At 46.4% G+C, this 19740-nt stretch overlaps 1 protein-coding gene across 1 annotated transcript in view; it reads right to left on the bottom strand.

Annotated features, from left to right (window-relative positions):
• MDGA1 (MAM domain containing glycosylphosphatidylinositol anchor 1) overlaps nucleotides 1-19740 on the bottom strand; it is a 137604-nt gene that overhangs the window by 28450 nt on the left and 89414 nt on the right. Inside the window, exons 12-13 of the mRNA XM_029965106.1 lie at nucleotides 1863-2040; nucleotides 747-770 (exon numbers count right to left, since the gene is read on the bottom strand). Of these exons, the coding sequence (XP_029820966.1) occupies nucleotides 747-770; nucleotides 1863-2040 (202 nt within the window). The remainder of the gene's footprint in view (nucleotides 1-746; nucleotides 771-1862; nucleotides 2041-19740) is intronic.

Here is a 19740-nt window from a genome sequence, read left to right as displayed (position 1 = left end):
TTGCCTGGGCTTATATATATCCAGCAACTGAAGCAAAGGGACTTTGTTTCATCCCCTGAAGATCACTCCACCACTGCTTACAGCAATCTAGAAGTCCTCTTTCCTGCTCGATGGGCACCATCACATTCATGTTAAAGACCATCATTCTGAGACATTGTGTATTCTGCTCTCAAACTCAATGGGAACTCTGGGAACTCAACAAAGATGGACCTGCATCTTGGCAGGAATGACTGAAAGGAAAATAAGCAAGTTAACAATGATGACACTGGAAGGGAAAAGAAAGGGACTGTGTTCAAGAAGTTTCTGAGAGGAACCAGATCTGAGCTGGACACAGCTCCATACTAGCCTGCAGAGATATTAAGTGAGATCTTTTCTGGTCAGAAGAGGAGGGGAATATACATTCCTAAACATAGATTATTTTAGGGAACATTTAATAACCTTCTTACTGGAAGCAGACTGTTCATTTTAAGGGAGGGTGGTTTCAAGATCACAGCCTATCCAGTCGCAGAGACACCAGGTGTGAATGAGAGGCATATCTCTAGTGTTTATCTCCTGGCAATAATTTGAGGTGCAACAAATGGCAGTATTTACTGGAAGCTTTAGCATATGCAATTTCATCCTCTTTTGGGGAAAAAGGTTTGAAAAAGTCAGCTGTGTGTTCCAGTTGTTGGTTTGCCTTATCTGCTGGAGTACTTGACTAATATGCATTACATTCAAAACATAAACACAAAGGTGTTGTTGCTTACCTGTTGGGTTGGGATAGTTGATTGCTGGAAGAGGAAACAGAAAAACAAGTCAGAACAGCTCGTACTTCCTCAAATCACAAATCACAATCAAACTCTGAAAATAAAACAAACATATCAAGAAAGGTCACAGACGCACAAGTCTCCTGGCAGCATCCCTGTGAAACAGCAGTGCTCAGTGTCTGCCTTGGTGATGGAAAAAGATGCTAACGCTCTAATCCAAGCAGCAACAGACCTTAAGAAACCCCCACCTAAGGAGTGAGTGATCCTGGGATTACATTGGGGAACCCTTCTGGCAACCCAAGCAGTTTCCTTCTGGAGCACCCAGTGCGATAGCACCCACTTAGACACCAAAGCTTGGTATCTAAGAGAGAAATCGAAACAGTTTGACACACTGTGGAAGTTTAAGATGACAGGTATGCTGAGGGCAACAGACATGTTTTCAGTCCACAGGATAAGAGGATTGTATGCAATCATGCAAACATAGGAGGAGACGGGTCTGTACTTTCTGCTGAAATATAAGGTCCAAACTCCTAATGGTAGTAAAGAAATCACAGAGTTGTGGAAATGGAGAGAATTCTGAGCTGTTGGGATGCTGGGTCGAGAAGTATGGTCAATGTGTATCAATGGGATGGTTTGGGAGTCGTGGTATTGGATAGAGCTACAGATTTATTAGTGGTTAGTTAGGAAAGGAATCATGCATTCAGCTCTGGAAAGAACTGAAGCCTTCTGAAATCCTCTTATTTTTATGGGATTGTGACTAATACATAGCATCCAGTGGTTGTCCTCTAATACACCACTGTACCATGGGAAACTGCAGCATGGCCTGATGGGGCACTGAGGTTTTGGGGGTCTTCTGCCCACAGAGTGGAAATTGTGAGTCAGAGCTGTTGAGTGATGGTTCAGTGGAGACTGACCCTCAGAAGTCTCTATTTAGTGCTCTGCATTGATGGCAACAGCCAAAATACAGTGAAATGTGATAGCACTGTGCTATCAAAACTCCTCAGCGCAGAGAGGTCCACCCAAGGGTGACAGAAGACCACATCTATTCAGGCCCATGTCCCTAGGCCTGGGGCTCAGACCTGTTCTTGTAGCCAGGATCGAGGAAGAGACACCTACGTTCCATGTACCGGATGATGCGGGCAGCCATATCTCCAGCCCCAAAACTGGTGATGGGTGTCAGGCGAACTTCATAGCTCTGAGGCACTTTCAGGTTGGGCAAGATGTGTTCCAGCAACAGGCCTTTCTCCATTTTCTTCACAGGAATGAAGGTTTGGATGGTGCTTCTCTGAGACAGCTGCATAGAAAAAGAACCCACAGTGTTATGAGAATCCTGAAGCTGGAAAGCTGAGCAATCCTATCCACCATCTAACATACTATTCCACCTGTTCCTATTGTTGCCGTGGGAGTTAGGTGCTGAAAAAATCTCCGGAGCAGTTAATTAGGGGTGAGATAAGAAAGGGTTTATTATGCCAAGGCAAAGATGTTACAAGACGCTCACCGGCAGTGCCTGAGATGTTACATTTTATAATACCATCCATCCAATCCCAGATGTTTCCACCCTGTGGCCTTTACTCCGGTCCGCCCGGGGTCCACCCCCTGAAAATGCATCTGGGGTGTATTTCAGGACCCTCTGTTCATCCCATCTTCATCTTCATCTTCATCAGAGCACAAAGGGTACATAGTCACCCAGTTTTTGACCGTGTTCTGTGGTTTAGGTCCTGATATGCTGTTCTGCCAACAATCTAGGCCTTGCCTTGACAAAAGACTAAACATTTCTGCTGTATTCAGGGGTAGGGGTGATATAGGGAGCATAGAATGGGGTAAGAGGGTTAAGGAATGTGTAAACAAGGGTGCTAGAGGGAAAGGGATAAGGGAGGAAGGGTTGCTGTTTTTAAAATCTACTTATAAAACTTACAAGTATTAGAAAAATAAAAAAACCATTAGGGGCTTAAGGCATCACTATAAAGACATGTACATCTGGTTTCTCCATGAGATCTTCATGGTTTGAAAATTCCAACCCCTGGTATAGAACATAAATCAGGAGACAGTTCCCCCTCAAGAGAAGCCTTGGGGTCCTCCTGACTCTAGGGACAAGTTGAACTATGGGTCCTGGAGAAAATTTGTGTCCAGAAAGAATGGTTTCAGGATGGGAAAAATGGACCCAACTTACCCCTATTAGTGCACCAAGGTCCTTGCAAACACAGCATGGCATTTCGCCAAGATACTCTGCAGTTCACAATCACTGCTGCAGAATTCATTCACTTGCTGCCTGGGCCCTGTGGCATTTCATTTGGTGCCTCACTGGGACTTGTCTACTACCATGCTTCCTCAGCAACCTTCCGTAGGATCCATCTTTGAATCCTAGCCCACACTGTCTCCGCAGACCAGAGTAAGGGATCTAGTTCAAGTTGGTGGTTGTCTGGAGTCAGTCACAGGCTTGCTCTTTCTCTGATGCCCATTGGAAGGAGCTGAACCCTACCAGTTAAACATTGTTCAGTTTGCTAAGGCAGCAGGGAATTTTCAAGAAAACAATGGGAAAAATATCATTATCAAAATCACCACCACTAAAAATGATGAATTATGTGTCAGTGAAACTTCCCTGCCATGGTCATGCTTCCTTGGTGGAGGAAGGATAAGAACGAGGACTGCATTTTGAAGATACAATTTCCTGCCTGTTGCTGTGCGGTGCCTGGATCCTTGTGGCAAGATACATTACTGAGGATGCTGGTGCTGGTAAAACGACTTTTGGCAGGGCTTTCCATGATCCAGTGTTCACTGTCCCTGACACTAAGCTTTCTCTTGCCTCTGATATATCCTCTAGGTTGACAGTTTCCATCGCAAAGGCAATTTTCCTGACAGGCTGTCTCAGTGTTGGTCATTAACACTGAAGTTACAGGATTACTGGAACCAGGATGCATGGAGGAAGGTTTACAGCAAATCTGTCAGTGTAGAGAGTGTAGGGCAAGAAGATGGAGTGAGGGCACAGTAGGAGCAAAGGCCATCAGCAAGGCAGGGCTGGGGAGCAATGCAGATGTGGCACTTTGTAAAAACAAGTTCATTCAATCCCTCCTCTGCCCTCACAAATGTAAGTTCGAACTCAGAAGCAATGGCTGCCACTGGAGAGCTTCCTGTGCCACAGCCCTGTTCATTTCCAACACAGTCAGGAGCCAACAACCCATCTCCTTGATCAGCCCATAGTTTGGACGGTGCTTCGAAGTGAAGGGGCAGCACTGGACCAGATCCTGTGCTGGGGCAGGACCTGGGAACCCATGGCTGCATGTGGTTCTCACAGTGAAAAACAACTTTGCACCTGGCCTTACAGATTGTACCTAAAAGAGACTTTTGTACCTGAGCAGATCAGGGTGCAAGTTGCTTTAAGGACCTACTTTCTGCACCCTCCTCCTCATCCCTGGGCAAGATGGGTCAGAGAGCTGGGAGCTGCTTTCCCGCAGCTTGGTGCCTTCCTGAAAGGTGCCTGGGAGGAGTCCTAGCAGGCAGGACCAGGGCAGGGAACCAAGCATGAACCAAGATGCTGCCAGGATCCATCCGTATCAACAATGCCTCATGTGTGCTTGCAAGCTGGCATTCCTACTGCTCAGCCCTCCCATCTGCCAGCCTTCCATACCACTGCTCTGCCAAGCAATGGTAAAGCTGACTCCCAGTGGCAGCGACTTCACCTGGGATCATTAGCACCAGACCCCTAATTATCTGGGAGAAGAGGAGCAGCCACAAGCCAGAAACAGAAGGTTGGAGTGGTACAGCTGGCATAGATGTTTTGGGGAGTGGAACCTCACTGGGAGGGCTGGCAGCAGCTCCTCCCCACAAGCTGCCATGAGCTGGGGTGCTGAGAAGGCAGCCAGCAAACAGGAGGAGGTCAGAAGCCATTTTCCTCATCTAGACATAACCTTTGGAAGAGAAACAAAATGGGAGAGTCAGAGAGAAGCCTGGGGGTGAGATTCAGACAGTGCAAATTTCACCTCAGCTGGGATTTAAGTGGAATTTGGGTATCTAAAGCCTCTGGGAGCAGTGTCAAATCATGTACTCTCCCGCATCGTCTAATCCAGGACAAACTATGAAATCAGCCTCCAGTCTGGACTGCAAAGCTCTAGATCCCCCACTTGAGTCTATCCTCAGGGACTTGTGGGTTAAATCAAATAAATATCTGGCTGCCACCAAGGTTTGGCTGTGAAACAGAAATTAATAAGGGCACATACGCTTCCTATGGTTGCAACTTTCCTGCTTCCCAAAAGAGACCCGGACAACTAGGTAATGGGAAAGGCACAGCTGGGGCCCAGCAGTATCTCCTCTTGGTGTACAGAGGGAAAGTTTTAAGAGAATCTTTTCCCTCCATCAAATACTTCATAGCCAAATCTTCTCTCAGCCTATGTCCTGTCTCTATTCAATCTGCAACTTGAACCTACACAGAAACTCACTGCCAGAAAGGCTGCCCTCTGCACATCCTTAGTATGGTCCCTACAGTCCTGGCATCATAACAGAATGTCTTTGGATGTCTTTGGAAAGACTGGCTCTTCTCTGTGAAAGGCAGCATGGGCCAAACATCTCCCCTGAGCCAGCTGCAGCCGTCAGTAGAGAGAGCCAGGTGCACTGCCAGCACAGTTTAAAGGGCACGTGCCAGGGAGAAAAAGGGGGCAACTCCAGCCAGCCGCTTGCTGCATGCATGCAGAGCAGGTGCTGGCTTGTAGTCACTAGCACAGATCCAGCAGACAGAGACATTAAGGCCAAGGTCTGCCCCCCTCCCTAAATATCCTTTGCCTCCCTTATTGCCAGCAGCAGGTCTGTGCAGAGCTGCATGCATCGGCCCAGTAGGAACCCATTTTTCAATCCGCTTCAATTGCCAGCTGTTGCCCTTTCTCCCGCTCTGTGTTCTCTTCTCCCATTTTATCCTGTTATCTTCTTCCTTCCACCCCCTTCTCAGCCTCCCTCCTCCTGATCATGTTGACCCAGTGCTCCAGTTTAATATTGCTGTGGTGCAGTTAATAAAGCAGAGGCAGGCGCAGAGGACAAGGAAACACTGGCCGCCTTATTAGAGATGCTGAAGCCTCAGTGGAGGATCTCATGCAACAAGCTCATTCATCACCAGGCTCGAGAAGCTGCCAACAGGGCCAGAACAAGAGCACTGTGCAATGCACAGCCTCGCCTCTGCCTTCACCTCCTTTCATTTCCAATAAAAAGAGGAAGGGGATGGGAAAGGAAAAAAAACCAAACAAACTCACAGTTTCTACCAGCTGGCTGTGAATATCCCACAGGCTGCAGAGGTGAGAACATTCTTCCAGAATGAGTTCACTAAAAACACCTTATGAAGGGAAGAATCAGCCCCATATGGTACGTACGTATTCACATGCAGTGTATGCAACCTGTCCCTTTCCTCTGACACTTATAAGCAGTATTAGCAATCACGAGAGAGCACACTTACATGCTTATATGTACTTAGCCATCAAAGCTCTTGGACCTGCAAACTGGGACTGCCCTTTCTTGTGCCTCAGCATCACATTCTGTTGGTAGGTATTGCCTGTCCAGTCCCCTGTCTTATCATGTGAGCTGGCTTTTGACGCTTACAGAGTTTTTGTTCCACTGTGGCCAGCTGAGCCAGCTCATGGTCCAGGAATACAAATCAAGAGACTCAGAGAGAAAGCCAGGATTCCACACTACCCCTGCCCGCTGCTGGCACCTCAGCTGGGGCATTGTCACAGTAGAGGAGTCCAAGGTATTTCACTGCCACACCTATGTTTTATGTTTATATCAGCTATTAAAGGAAAAAAAGGATGATCTTTAAGCTAGGTACATATCAACTAGAAGACTCAGTAAAGCCAAAGGATATTAATAGACACATCTATCAAGAGTTCATGCTGCGGTTCTGCTCAACAAACCACACCAGGAATTCACAAGATTTGGTGTGACTTGTGTAGCCACACATGTGGTCTCACAACCAGCTGTACCTTTAGCTACTATGCATACTTGTTTGAGGGAGAAATTAGAAAGAAAGTCTTTCATCACCAAGCTCCAAGGAATCATTGCAAACACTAGCTAGAAAAATGCACATTAAAATCATGTAGAATCCCCAATAAGCTGATCAGAGCAAAGGAACTGCTCTGCAGGCATCCAGATTCCCAGCATTGCAATCCACTCTTGCCACTCTCTCCTTACGTGTTCTGCTTCTTCAGCAACTTCTCAGCTCAGGGCACAAGCACTAGCTCTGCTTTCCAGTATCTCCCATCCAAATCCTTTCCACACATACTCGCTGTCTCACCCTTTTTTCTCAGCCTCATTCAAATTCCCGTGGCTGCTCCTTCCTGCAGCACAAACGAGACAGGGGTCACTTCCCACACTCCCACTCCATTCCCACTAACTAACCACAGACATAGGGGGTTTGGGATAGCTCCCAGCTCCATCCCCAGCCTCCTCAGCCTCTCCAAAGGGAGAGGATTCAGCAGAAAAAGGCAGGCTGATGTGGCACAGCAGCTTCACACACAGGCTCCCTCTCTCTGGCAGACTCTTCTTTACTCCCTGTACAGCTCCACAGAGGAGAACACCAAACAAATGGCAGAGGGATCAGGAGCACAGGTAGTAATGTCCTTGATCCTTCCAGCAGCAAGGAATAATATTGCTAGTAATAGTCAGATCCATCAGGTCAATGAGTAGCTCCAAGGTTGGTGCAATTGTAAAAATCTGGTATTTGTTGACCGTGGGATGATCTACTGAACACCTGGTCTACTGACATCTGAGGGGATGCACATATCTCGGGGGGAAAAAGAGTTCTAGCACATGAGCTAGTGGGGCTTGTTACAGAGCTTTAAATTAGCTTGGAAGGCGAAAAGGGGTAAAACCAGGCTCGCCAATGATGACTGATGGGATGGTGTGCCAAAACCTGAAGAAACCAGCACTCATGGGATCCCTCAATCTTCTTCACGAGGTATTGGCTACAATGTACCACACCTGAAATGTTCCTACACAAATCCATGCACCATGAGGAACAACCAGCAGAACTCAAAGCTTTAGCCCAGTCCCAGAGATTTGACATCACTGGCATAAGTGAAACCTGTGGGATGTGTCCTGTGACTGGAGTTCCCTGTTGGATGGTTAGAGGCTCTTCAGGAGGGATAGGCAGGGCAGAAGAGGAAGGTGTATGCCCAGAGGAAGCAAGATCAAGTGACATGGGAAGAATTCAGAGATGCTGCTTACAGCTGTAGGAAGAGAATTTGTGCGGCCAAAGCTCAACAGGAGTTGAAGCTGATGAGAAATGGGGGGACAATAAAAAAGTTTTTTCAAATACATTAATAGCAATAGGCAGGATAGAAATAGCATCAACCTCTTACAGGATGAGAATGGTCACCTCACAAACAGGGACAGAGACAAGGCAGAGGTGTTCTTTGTCTCTGTCTTCAACGCAGCTGACGGACCAAGGGGGCCTTGGTGCCCTGAGCTGTTGGACCATGACTGTGAAAATGATCAACTCCCAGTCGACCCTGAAATTATGTAGAATCTGCTGCTCCAGCTGGATCCTTACAAATCTATAGGGCCTGATGGGATGTTCTCCCTCGTGCTCAAGTGGACAGTCAGTCTCAGCCAAGCTGCCCAGTTTCTCATGATGCATAGACATCCCTGTTTAGCATGATCCAAGGGCCAGGAGAAAGTGACAGCAGCAGAAGAGCACTTTTCTTCTGACAGGCAATACCACTCAGGGTGTGACAGAGCCTCCCATCTGTACCAGTTCAGCCTCTTTGTCAAGAGTCTTGGCTGCATTATATAGCTCTGTCCTGGAGTGCTGCAGGCATCATATCAGATTTCCCCAGTGGCTGTGACTGTGAGGACCCCATCCCAACAAAGTCCAGCTAAGACATAGCTGCTCCCTTCCAAAGAGAGTTTTGTTCACAATCACACCACTGCACTCAACATGATGGGATGGGCAGTATCTATGGCCTTAAACTGGTAACAGCCAGGAAAGAAACTCCCAAGCACCCCATCCAAGGGATGGAGGGGTCTGAGCTTTGTTATGGTGCTGGTAACAGCTCCTGTGATGAACATGGGGCTCTGCAATGCAAAACACCCCACTATCTCAGCACACATGCTCTGTCCTCAATTTCTGCCCCAACTGCACCTCTGACGCTACAGGATGCCTTGCAGAGAGGTAACTTCAAAGAGTACATATCATGGACTTCTGAGTGTTGGAAAAAAAAAAAAAAGAAAAATATGATTACAGGATTTATGTGTGTCAGAATTTACAGTGTCCAAGACTGAGAGAAAAATTATCCAAGGGCCAGACCCATTATTCACTGCTGGAGAATGAGAGCCCAGCAGATGAGTTCCACAGGTAAAAATAACTCCTTGGAAAAAGAGGAATGAAAAATGCTCAGAAACAGGATCAAGAGGGAGGCAGGGATAGGAAATTTTAGGAAATCCTCCTAAAAATGAGGCTCCAATATGTTCCACAATGATGGAAAAATCTGCCAGAAATCTGTCCCTCCTCTCCCACTTCTTCCTATTCACCCTCTAACACATAGCAATGGATTGAGATTCTGATCCTTCATGTCACCTTGGTGCCACAGGGTAGAGAAGAGGAAAATGGTTTGTCTTGTCAGTCCTTTCCAACTCAGCATATTCTGTGATTCTGTGAATTGAACACCACAAATTTGGTGCTTAGTCTCGGTATTTTGGCAGAGGGATAAAAACCCTCTGCACTGGTAGCTCCCAAAGTTCAGAGAAGGGCAAACCATGGACACACTCAAGGACACAGCAGGAGAGGTACACTCATGGCTGATAGGGCCCAGTCCTCTGTCACCACAGGGGCTGCCTCTGCTTATTAATTTTATGTATGCATCACATCCCCTCTTAAAAGTGGTGCCTTCCCTTTAGGCCTGCTCCTCCTGCTGGATGTCTGTTCCAGAGCCTGACCACCCTAATGTTCTCATTTCCAGATTGAATTTATTCACAAGCAGTTTGCACCCAGTTGAACTTGTGCCAATACTGTCCTTTAGCTTAAATGGCTCTTTTCCCTCACTGCTGCTTGACCCCCTGATATTTTTATAGACAGCAATCACACCACCTCTCATCCTTTGCTTTACTAGGCTAAACAAGCTGAGTACTTTGTTAGTCCTCTTCTAACCCAGACTCTCACTTTCTCTGATTAACTCTATAATATTTTTCTGCATGATCCCACTTGCTGGAGTTCGGTGCCCCAGCTCTGCATAATAGGATGCAGTGGCACCTCTCCACCTTGCTTATAAGTACCTCACGTTTCACCAAGGAGTACATTTGTCCTTTCTTACACCTGCACCTAACCAGCAGCTACTTGAAGTCAACTCACTCATGCACATTGTTCCTTCACTTCAGTAATTTCCCACTGTAGCAGATTTCTCATCTTACACATGCGTGACCCTGCCTTTGTACCACATCCATTTCATCTCACCAGAACTACTCAAGTAGTTTTCCGTCTTTCGGATCTCACTTAGAATATCCTGATCCTTCACTGAGATGGGATTGTCTCCCAACCTGGTGTCAGCTGTATGAAATTTCAACAGCACAATCTTAATAGGGGTTTCTGAACTGACTGACTGGTATCAGCCATGGGAAAGAGGCATACCTACTCTGGAAAAAGCCATTTTGGTAAGATTTGGATAGTGGAGAAATTTGGTTTGGATATAAAGACAGTCATTGTGATGTTTCTTTATAATCTCTTGTCAAACTTCCTGTGCCTGCCATACTGGATTAAAACATTTTCCTTTGTTAGTACTTCATCACCACCTTGGATGAAAATGATGTTAAGCATTAACAGCATCAATTAAAGGGCTAGGGTAAGTTTAAGATGGGATTTATTTCATTTTCCTTGCTTGATAACCTTTACTAATTAGGGGTTTCCAGAGTAAATAATCACAGCGCAAACACAAAGTTGGCATTTACCACACAAGCATAACAGTGAACTGAAATTCATGCCTGTGTTGTTCATCAGTCAAGCACACAGGTTCAGATCCTGGGGTTAAGCAAGGACGGATGGCCAAAGCAAATCCATTATTCAGTCTAAATGAGGAGTCCTGGAAGCTTTTTGTCTCAAACTGTCCTTTATCAGGAGGCTCCGTTTCCAGGCTGAAACATCCCCAGCTCCAAAGAGAGAAGCAACTGAGACCTTCAGTAGCTACTGAGGAGAGCTGGAGCCATCTAAGCTGGGAGACAGTCTCTCTCTCTTCCTCTTGCACAGGCAATCAGCTGCCTATCCTCATTAAGTGCCAAGAGCAGCAGTTTATGGTTTCCAAGAGAAGCCAAATTGGTGCTGTCATGAATTACTATAAGTGCTTGTTCCACACTCTTCAATAATGTCTTTCATTAGGGGCTGATCAGAAAGCAATATGTTTTTTATTAGCGTATGTTCCCTGGTCTAAGGAAGAACAGACCTAATATTCACTCTGTCAGAGTGACAGTCAAGCAAAAGCCTAAACTGAGGCTCTCTTCTACAGCCCTATTTTCAATTCTGAAGGCACATGCCATCCTTCTGTTTCAGACTGGAAGCTCTATATTGCTACTGCAAGTTCCTACCTGTACTTGACTATGCACTGCAGAGCCTGAAATCATCTCTCTGTCTTCTGTGTGGGCAGAAGTGGATAAGAGACAACGTCCCTGGTGTTGCTTCACATCCTCTCTTCCAGACAGTAATGGTTCCAGTCTCTTTTCAGCCTCATATCTGAAAATCAGCACTACTCAGTGCCTTACTGGATCCAACTTTATACTCATCCCTATGTCAAACTCTTCCACCAGTTTCCTTGCACTGGACATGACTGCTTGCAGCTGGACCCACACACATGTCTGTACACTGTGCTGTCAGCACTTCTGGGTCCAAGGAGAAAAACCAATTCGGCTCTGCATAGCCTAAGTTTGCCCAGCTGCAGTGAGTTGAGCTCTGAGCCACTTTGTCTTATAAGTTACACTTGTGGTTGCACCTTAGCAAGCAAGACATGCTCCACCAACAGGACCTGCCGCCTCCCAGGCTTGTTTTCTTGGGTTTTCTACAGACCATGGCAGAGCCCTCTGTTAGGGCACCTTCACCCTTGAAAACAACTAATAAAGGATGGGGTTGTTGCTTCCTGGAGCAGAAGTAGCCTTTTTGTGGGACTCTGGACTTTCCAGTTTGGCACATGTAATGAAAGTATAATATAGGCATCATTCCAGAGTCTATAGGCCACCTCTAACTCGACTGCACTTGTGGTCCTGTCTCTAACAAAGAAGAGGCAGCCAGCACAGCGTATGCAGGGAGAGCCATACAGCTCCTCACAATGCTCCATGCTGCCTGCTTCACTTCTTTACGAAACACAGTCAAAACATCTATCTAGTGCCTACTCCTGCTCATTTGTGACTAGCTTTAAGAGAGAGACTACATCTCTCTTCCAAACCCTTCCCCTTCACACACTCTCACCTCTTATCTCCAATACGTTCTAGAAAGTGAGAGCCAGGGAAAAAAAAATGAAGCCAAGAAAAAAAAGGAAACAGAAACAGAAGAAAGAAGTGCAAAATAGGAGGGGGAGCAGGGAAGGGCATGAAGGTGCACAAAGAAAAGATGGTAAAGCAGTAGGAGCAACATGGGTTGACTACGGAAAATAACAGACGAGCAGAGTAAATGGGAGGAAGCTGCATCACAGCCTATCAACAGGGACTTTTGGAAGAGACTCAATGAACAGCATGTACCCCTTGAAGCCACTGAAGGAATGTGGATAAGAAATCCACAAAAAGGACTGACTTTTATCTTTGATACCTGGCAAGCATTTTTCATCCTGCGTTCAGCTTTGTAAAACACAAGCCAACAGCCTGCTGGATATGAACAAGCACAGTGGTGTGAAAACAACATCTCTAGCCTGCGAGGCTGCTCTGAGGGGTGTATTGGTTTGGGGAATCAGATTATCTCTTCTCTCACATTTTCCTTACCCTCAATGAGCACTGAACAGCAGTGTTAGGAGCTAGACAGAGATGAGATTTTCCTTCTAGATGAGTTTTAAGATCATATGAGCCTTTCCAGCAAGATTATTTGTACTATTCTTCTCAGGCACTGTAACTATTCTGAACAGAACTAAGACTGGAAAAGCTGTTTGGATTATTCCCTTGTACTAGGCAAGCTAAACAATACCCTGCTTTCTCTCTTGCCCAGTCAAGTACTTGAATTGCATTAGGAGCAGTAGTTATGAAAAGTCAATGTTAACACAAAATGTCTGCTGGCACTTTATGAATGACAAAACACCTTGTAAAACTTTCAGCTACCCTGTTTTGGGCAGATGAGCTTATATATTGGATCTGGGTATGACGGAGTTGATTTTTCCCATAGCAGCCCTCCTAGTGTGTGCTTTGTGTGGGTAGCTAGAAAGGTGTTGATAACACACCAGTGTTTTGGCTACTGCTGAGCAGCGCTGCACAGCATTAGTGCTGTCTCTCCAGCATTTCTCCCTCACCAGTAAGCTGGGAGTGGGCAAGATCTTGGAAGGGGACATCATCTTGGAAGGGGACATCATATCCAGGACTGCTGACCCAAACTGACCAAAGAGATATGAAAGGGATGGAGAAGAGGGTATTTGTTATGATGTTTGTCTTCCAGAGCAACTCCCACATATAATGAAAATCTGCTTCCCAGGAAGTGGCTGGACATTGCCTACTGATGGGAAGTATAGAATAAATCTTTTATTTTCCTTTGCTTCTCCATGTGGCCCTAGTTTTCATTTAATAAACTGCCTTTATCTTGATGGGGGGTTTTTTCCATCTTATTTTCTACCCCTTGTCCTGCTGAGGAGTGGAATGATAGAGCAGCTTTGTGTGCATCAAGGTCAACCAACCACGCCTTACTTACTCTGGATAATCACAGAAGAGGAATGATACCATAAGACTGAGGCACTAACCTGCCAACTGCTCATATTACTCATTTACTCATATTACTCATACCCCAAACTAATTTTCCCAACTAACTGATTAGAAATTATCTGTGGACTAGGGAAAACCAGCTCAGAAAAACCATGTATCATATTGAAGAGCAATTTGTGAATTCAAAAAGACAGAATTAATCAGACTAATTCATTAGTTAAGCACCATTTGATAAGCTCTCATGGGCAAAGGGAAGAAATCTCAATAGTGGCATTGGAAGATGTTAGGCTATCTAAGGGGACAATCTTATCCCATGGCTACCAGCCATTTCCACTGAACTCACCTGAGCCATTCAGTGCTTCCCTGTCCAGCCTCGTAAAAAACACCCTGATTCTCTCGCTGACAGGGCCAACAACAACCATGGCTGGGCAGACACCTCCACCTGTAGTGGCTAAGGGAAAACTCCCTTCCTTTGTGCTGGGTGGAGGCTCTGCTATGGTTGACTTAGCCAGTAGAGAGTACATACATGAAATGTGGAAAAAGCTCCTTGTTTCCCACCACTACCAAGCATCCAGCTATCCTTACAACATGGGTAGAAAGGACCTTGTTCTAGCAGCAGGTCTCATTGACATATCATCCCCTGTTACACATTGCCAGGGATGAAAAGAGATGGCTCAACGTGCTGTCAGCTGCAGTGACTGATGGCGTGTCCTATTTTCAGGCAGCAGAGAGCAGAGCTGAGGCAAGATCCTTCCCTCTTCACTCCCAAATGCCTGTGGAAAAGTCACTGCTTTACCCCCAGGTCCTGCACAGCAATCTTACTAAGCTTCAAGGACTGATTGTCCATCAAATGCTATTGATCAGCCAGTTCTCCTTCCACCGGTGTGTGGCTGACTCTCAGTCCCAAACTTCTCCTCCTCTTGCAGCCTAGAAAGACAGTATCTCCTTTCCCCTCTCCTGCTTTCCCTGGCTTTGCATCATGATGGCTGTTCAAACTGTCCACCAAGCACAACTCCTGCTGATGCAGGCTTCTTTCTGCATCCTCTTCTACCTTCTCTTCAGGGTTGAGTCCTGCACAGCATCACATATGCCACTAGCACAACTGAAGGCAATGGACTGGAGAGCACAGATGTAATTTGCCTATTCTCACTGCCTGAACAAAAGTTGAAATAAAAAAAAAAAGAGCATCAATAGGGGTATTTAGAGTTGAAAAAAGACCTTTTGCCACTATGGAGTCTGGCTCTGCAGGTAGATGAAATTGTGTTGATTTGAGATCCCATATGACAGCATCTTGTGATCAAACATCAAACTGGCAGACAAGGTAGGCAAAAAAGAAGAGAATACTAAAGAAGCTTTCTGACAGATGTGACTTATAAGCCATCCTAAAACAGAAGGTCTGCTTTGAGATTCAGTCCTGGGCAAACACTGCAAGGCCAAGTCACTAACACCCAGTCCTAACACCTGGTCCTGTCGGACCAGCACAGCCCATATCAAGTGAAATGATGAACAGTAAAAGGGTGCAGTTTGTCACATCCCATGAGTTTTTTGGTCGACACAGCATCTCACGTGTAGCCAAGGCCACCATCTGCTGCTTCACAAAAAGCCACACTCCCTTCATGGCTGCAGCTGGCTGGGACTGTGATGCTCTAGGCAAAGGGACTCACACATCCCTGTTCCATGTGCCCTGTCTGTGCTCCACACTGTGCTGTCCAGTCAAGTGACCTGTCAGCTGGAGGATTTTTTGGTCAATGTGGCACTACAAGCCCATTCCCTTTTTCCAGGTAACATCAGGCCAGTGCACCACAGGGCACATTTTATCCAGAGCAGGTCCCTCCCTAGCTTACAAGACACAACTCCATCCTTTAAGTTTTTCATCTTCTAGTATGAAAAGTAGGACAGCCTTGTCTGCTTTTTAGCTATGTCCTAAAACAGGTATCACCTCCTCAGCTCTTGCAGCATCCCCCAGCTGAAAACCCCACCGCAGCACTACTGGGGGAATGCACAGGATGGGACCAGTGGGGTCACAGTGCCCCAGAGAGCCTCAGGATGAGGACTATGGACCCAATCTGGTCTGCAGCAGTTGCCTTGGCGATGGCAGCATTGTGCTCCGTAGCCAATAAAATGTTAACCCCTTTGTTTGTAAAGCAAATTTGGCCACCCTGAACTGCTCTGCCTTGGGCAGAGCTGCCTTCTTAAGGAGGCTTTGGCATTCCCTGGCCCCGAGGTGCAGCCCTGAGGCAACCTCCCAAAGCACTGCTCGGTTTCCCAAGAATCTTCGCCTGAAGTCATGGTTGCATGTGCAGAAGAAAGGAATTTTGTTCACTTCTCAGTGCACAGGGCTGGGCTGCTGCAAGGGCCACCACCTGCTCAAATATATCACCTTTCTGCATCATAGCCTTTTCTAATCTGGAACCCAACAGCATTTTCAACTAAACATTTATGGAAAAGACTGGTGTACTGCTTGTACATCTTCCCTTTCTAGAGCTACTAGCCCTTCTCAGTGCATGCAGAGAAGTGAGAGACACCCCTGCCCTTGGAGGGAGTGCCAGCGCCACATGCTAATGAAGCCAAAGACAGACAGCAGTTGACAGATACTACCGAAATGGGCTCAGAGGACAGAAAAAGAACAACTCAGAGGCAGAAATGAAGTGATACAAATCCACAATCCATGGACCCCGGCATAATACCTCTCCTGCTGCGTTGTGATGGCCATCAGCAGAGTTAACCTTCCACTCTAATCACAGTCATTAAATTCCTGCTAACGTCCCTGTCCTATGTCTGTCCAAACAGCTCTTTTATCTGTCACCTCCCCACACGGTGTGCCCGGCTCCCCACTGCCACAGCTCTCATTAATGCTGCTCTGGCTGGCTGATGAAGCAAGTGGCAGCCGGCTCCCAAGCCCAGATGAGTTTTGTAGACAGCAGGGGATGTTTATCCAACATGGAGGGGATGAAAGTGCAAACAAAGAGAGACCATACAATTACTCAGGCATCGCACAGGGCCAGTCTCATTAAAGACACTCTCCCTGACAGGAATTAATCTGAAGTGACAACCCAGTGAGCTAATTTAGCAAATGGGTTTGGGGCTTGGCCCAGTGCAAATTTCAGGGGGCTGTCTGGCAGGTAGAGCTGAACCTGCTCCTAGGAGAGGAAAGGCAGGAATGTGTTAAGCTGGATTGGTTCTGGCCCAAGACTGTGTATGAGAAGGTACTGAGGAGACAGCAGCCTCAGGTCTCCTTGAGGGGCACAATAAAGATTAAACTTTCCTACTGTACCAATAGCTTCTCCTTCCTCTTTCCCTTGCAGCCTCAGGTCACAGATGGGCTCTAGCTCATTAAGTGCATAGTAATTCCGCCACTATCCCCTGTAACCACCAGCCCAATTCAGATCTTTCCTCCATGATGCAACCTGCTTGCAATATTAGATGGCTTTTCATTTCTCTGTAATGTTAGAGCAGAGCCCTGGGAGGGGATAAAATACACAGAGAGAAAAAAGCAACTTAAAAGGCTTTTTATTTTTTAAGCAAAGATCTGGTCTGGGGAGGCTGCTTTGAATCCCCAAGCAATGAAAAGCATTTTCAGTTGGAGTGCAGTGCCTCAGTGCCTTTCTACACTCCAAGAATACATGGAAGAAAAAAAGCTGACCAAACAAATAGCCCAAAAGCCTCGTGGCATCTGCCTGTAACCAAACCACCCAGGGCTGTTAACTCATTGAGTTCACCAGTAAAGGTGAAGTAAGGTGGTTGGCATCTGGATCACTTGCCTTGCAGCAAGAAACAAAAAAACCTTCCAAGCTGTCAGGACAGAAGGCTGTGCGGCCCCTGCTGTTCCTCAGTGGGAAGGTTTGCCCCTCTGAATTGGCACTCAACAAAGCCACTGCCTAAGCCCCCCTGACCAATGCCCTTCAGGAAATAACCACCTCTTTGCTGAGACATAGAGCAGAGGCTTTGCAAGGAGCTTGCTTCAAGTTGCTATCATATGTGCTTTGCCTGGGTCAGTGGCTTCAAGCTGTCAAGCTGCTTATGCAGTTTTAATCGAAAGTTAATCCTTATTCTACTGGAACTGGTACGTCTGCTGCACTGCTCGGCCTGCTCCACAGTGCTGGGAACAATCAGCTCTACTTGTCTGTCTTGCTGGGAGCCCCTATGTATTACTTGGGAAACCATATTCCCCCCGACTGCTTGCAATCCCCCCAGGAATGCATGATCAGCCTTAGGGAGCCACTGCACAGGAAGAGTTGGAGGAGCCACCAATTAATAAGCAGCACTTTGACTCTCACCCAGCTTCATTTTCAGCAGCTGCAGCAAGCAAATCTAATTCAGGGGTTCCCAGATGCCTTGCAAACCATCCTGCTACTTGGGGATCTTCACATTACATATGCCAAGAGCTCTTTGAGCAAACCAGGGGTTGTGAAATGAAAACTAGCAAACCATCTTGCAACCAGTGGGCATCTCAGCAAGAGTTAATTCTCCCCTTTCCATGCCCTCTACCCCTCACAGCCCCAAGACTGCAGGCTGCTGCTGCCACATTCGTTCACCTTTAAGGTGCTGAAAAACCCCTACCATGACCACTAAGGCTGCAGAGCTCCAGGGCTGGCTGGGTAAGCTTTCATCAGCTTGATGATGGCAATAAATCCGTTGTGTCTGACCATGTGCAAGGCCCTTTTTACCTAAGGAGAATATTCCATTTCAATCCTAGCTCTCTAGGATTTTTCTGCCACCACAGCTAGTTCCTGGAAAGCCAGCATATCCAGTGAGGAGAGTGCGCAGGCAAACAGTAGCTCCGCATCCAGGCAGACAAATCCCCTTTCTTAAGAGCTCTCCAGTCAGTAATACTTTTAAGCTTTTGAGCTTTTAATGGTTATATTCAGTGAGGTCACTATGTTTTACAGTCCAACAATGGAACAGAAGTACGCAAACCTTACCCCAGGTGCCTCAGCAAAAAGAAGAAGGTGCGACAAAGCAGCAGGGTCTTCAGGATATGGAAGAGGGTGATGGAGCAAGGGAAGGAGTGAAAGGTCGGGAGATGTCATGAGGCTTCTTGGAGTCCAAGTGAGACATCACAGGGAAAACACCAGGAAGGCAGAACAAGAGTATAAGGAAGTGGCAGGCTGAAGATGAGGGGGGATGTGATCCTCTGGGACAAGGAAATGAAAAGGGCTCAGTGAGACCTCAGCAAGGCATGCGGAAGGGGGGACCTTGCCATGAAACGCAAGTATTTTTGTTGGAGGAGGGCCAGGAGGAGGCAGTACTGTGAAAGACTTTTCCAATGTTTCCTGCTTGTGCTTGACAGAAGTGGGAAAAAACTCCCCTGCTTCCTCCTCCCTCTGCCCTCTCTTATTCAGACCCAGGTCACCATGATGAGACCTGTAGCCATTTCTAAGAGCCTGCCCATACATGAGACTGGGCTACAGCAGGGCCACGATATCACACTCCTCTAAAACACATTAGTCAATAATTACAACTGTGTGGTGATTCTGCAAAACATTAACAGCAGTAACTAATGGAGTATGAACAAAACTGGGGGGAGAGGTGTGTTAAATTTGCATGGCCACTCAGCTCCCTTCATGTCATAACTCAAAGAAGAAAAGTGGGTTTCCCTTTTCTTGATCCCTTTCAGTAGAAGCTCAATGAAGAACAGATCCAAGATTACTTTTAAGAACTGCGCAAAAGGAAAAAACCCTCAACATAACCAGAGAAGGATAAAACCCACAAATTTGTTCACTGATTCGCTGTGCTGATAATAGCAAAACTTGGCTCAGAGGGAAGAGCTACTATGACAAACTGCCTTCATTATTAGAGGCTCCCCTGTGTCTTGTATTATTATTAAGTACTGACAACGTGCTCCACACCGTGTGAGTAACAAACAAAGGCTATCCCACCCCAGAGAGCTCACAATCAAACGGAGACATAAAACTGGAGCCTACTGTGCAGAACTAGAGGAAAAAGACACTTGAATCTTTTTAATTATTTTGTTTTCTATCTACAGTAAACAAACTTTCTCTTGCAAAATGCATTTGCTTCCCAGCTACCACTGAATGCCAAGAAACACCAATCTTAAGTGTCCCCGTTTTTCAAAAATGTTGAACACAGGTGCTTTGCTGAGCGTGGATGAAAGTACCTGGCAATCCTGCTAAGTTAATCTGCTTTT

The sequence above is a fragment of the Manacus vitellinus genome, unplaced genomic scaffold (assembly GCF_001715985.3).
Source record: "Manacus vitellinus isolate BGI_N305 unplaced genomic scaffold, ASM171598v3 scaffold_8_pilon, whole genome shotgun sequence".
Lineage (NCBI taxonomy): Eukaryota > Metazoa > Chordata > Aves > Passeriformes > Pipridae > Manacus > Manacus vitellinus.
Note: the sequence above shows the minus strand (reverse complement) of the source record. Positions and strands in the feature narration are given on the sequence as shown.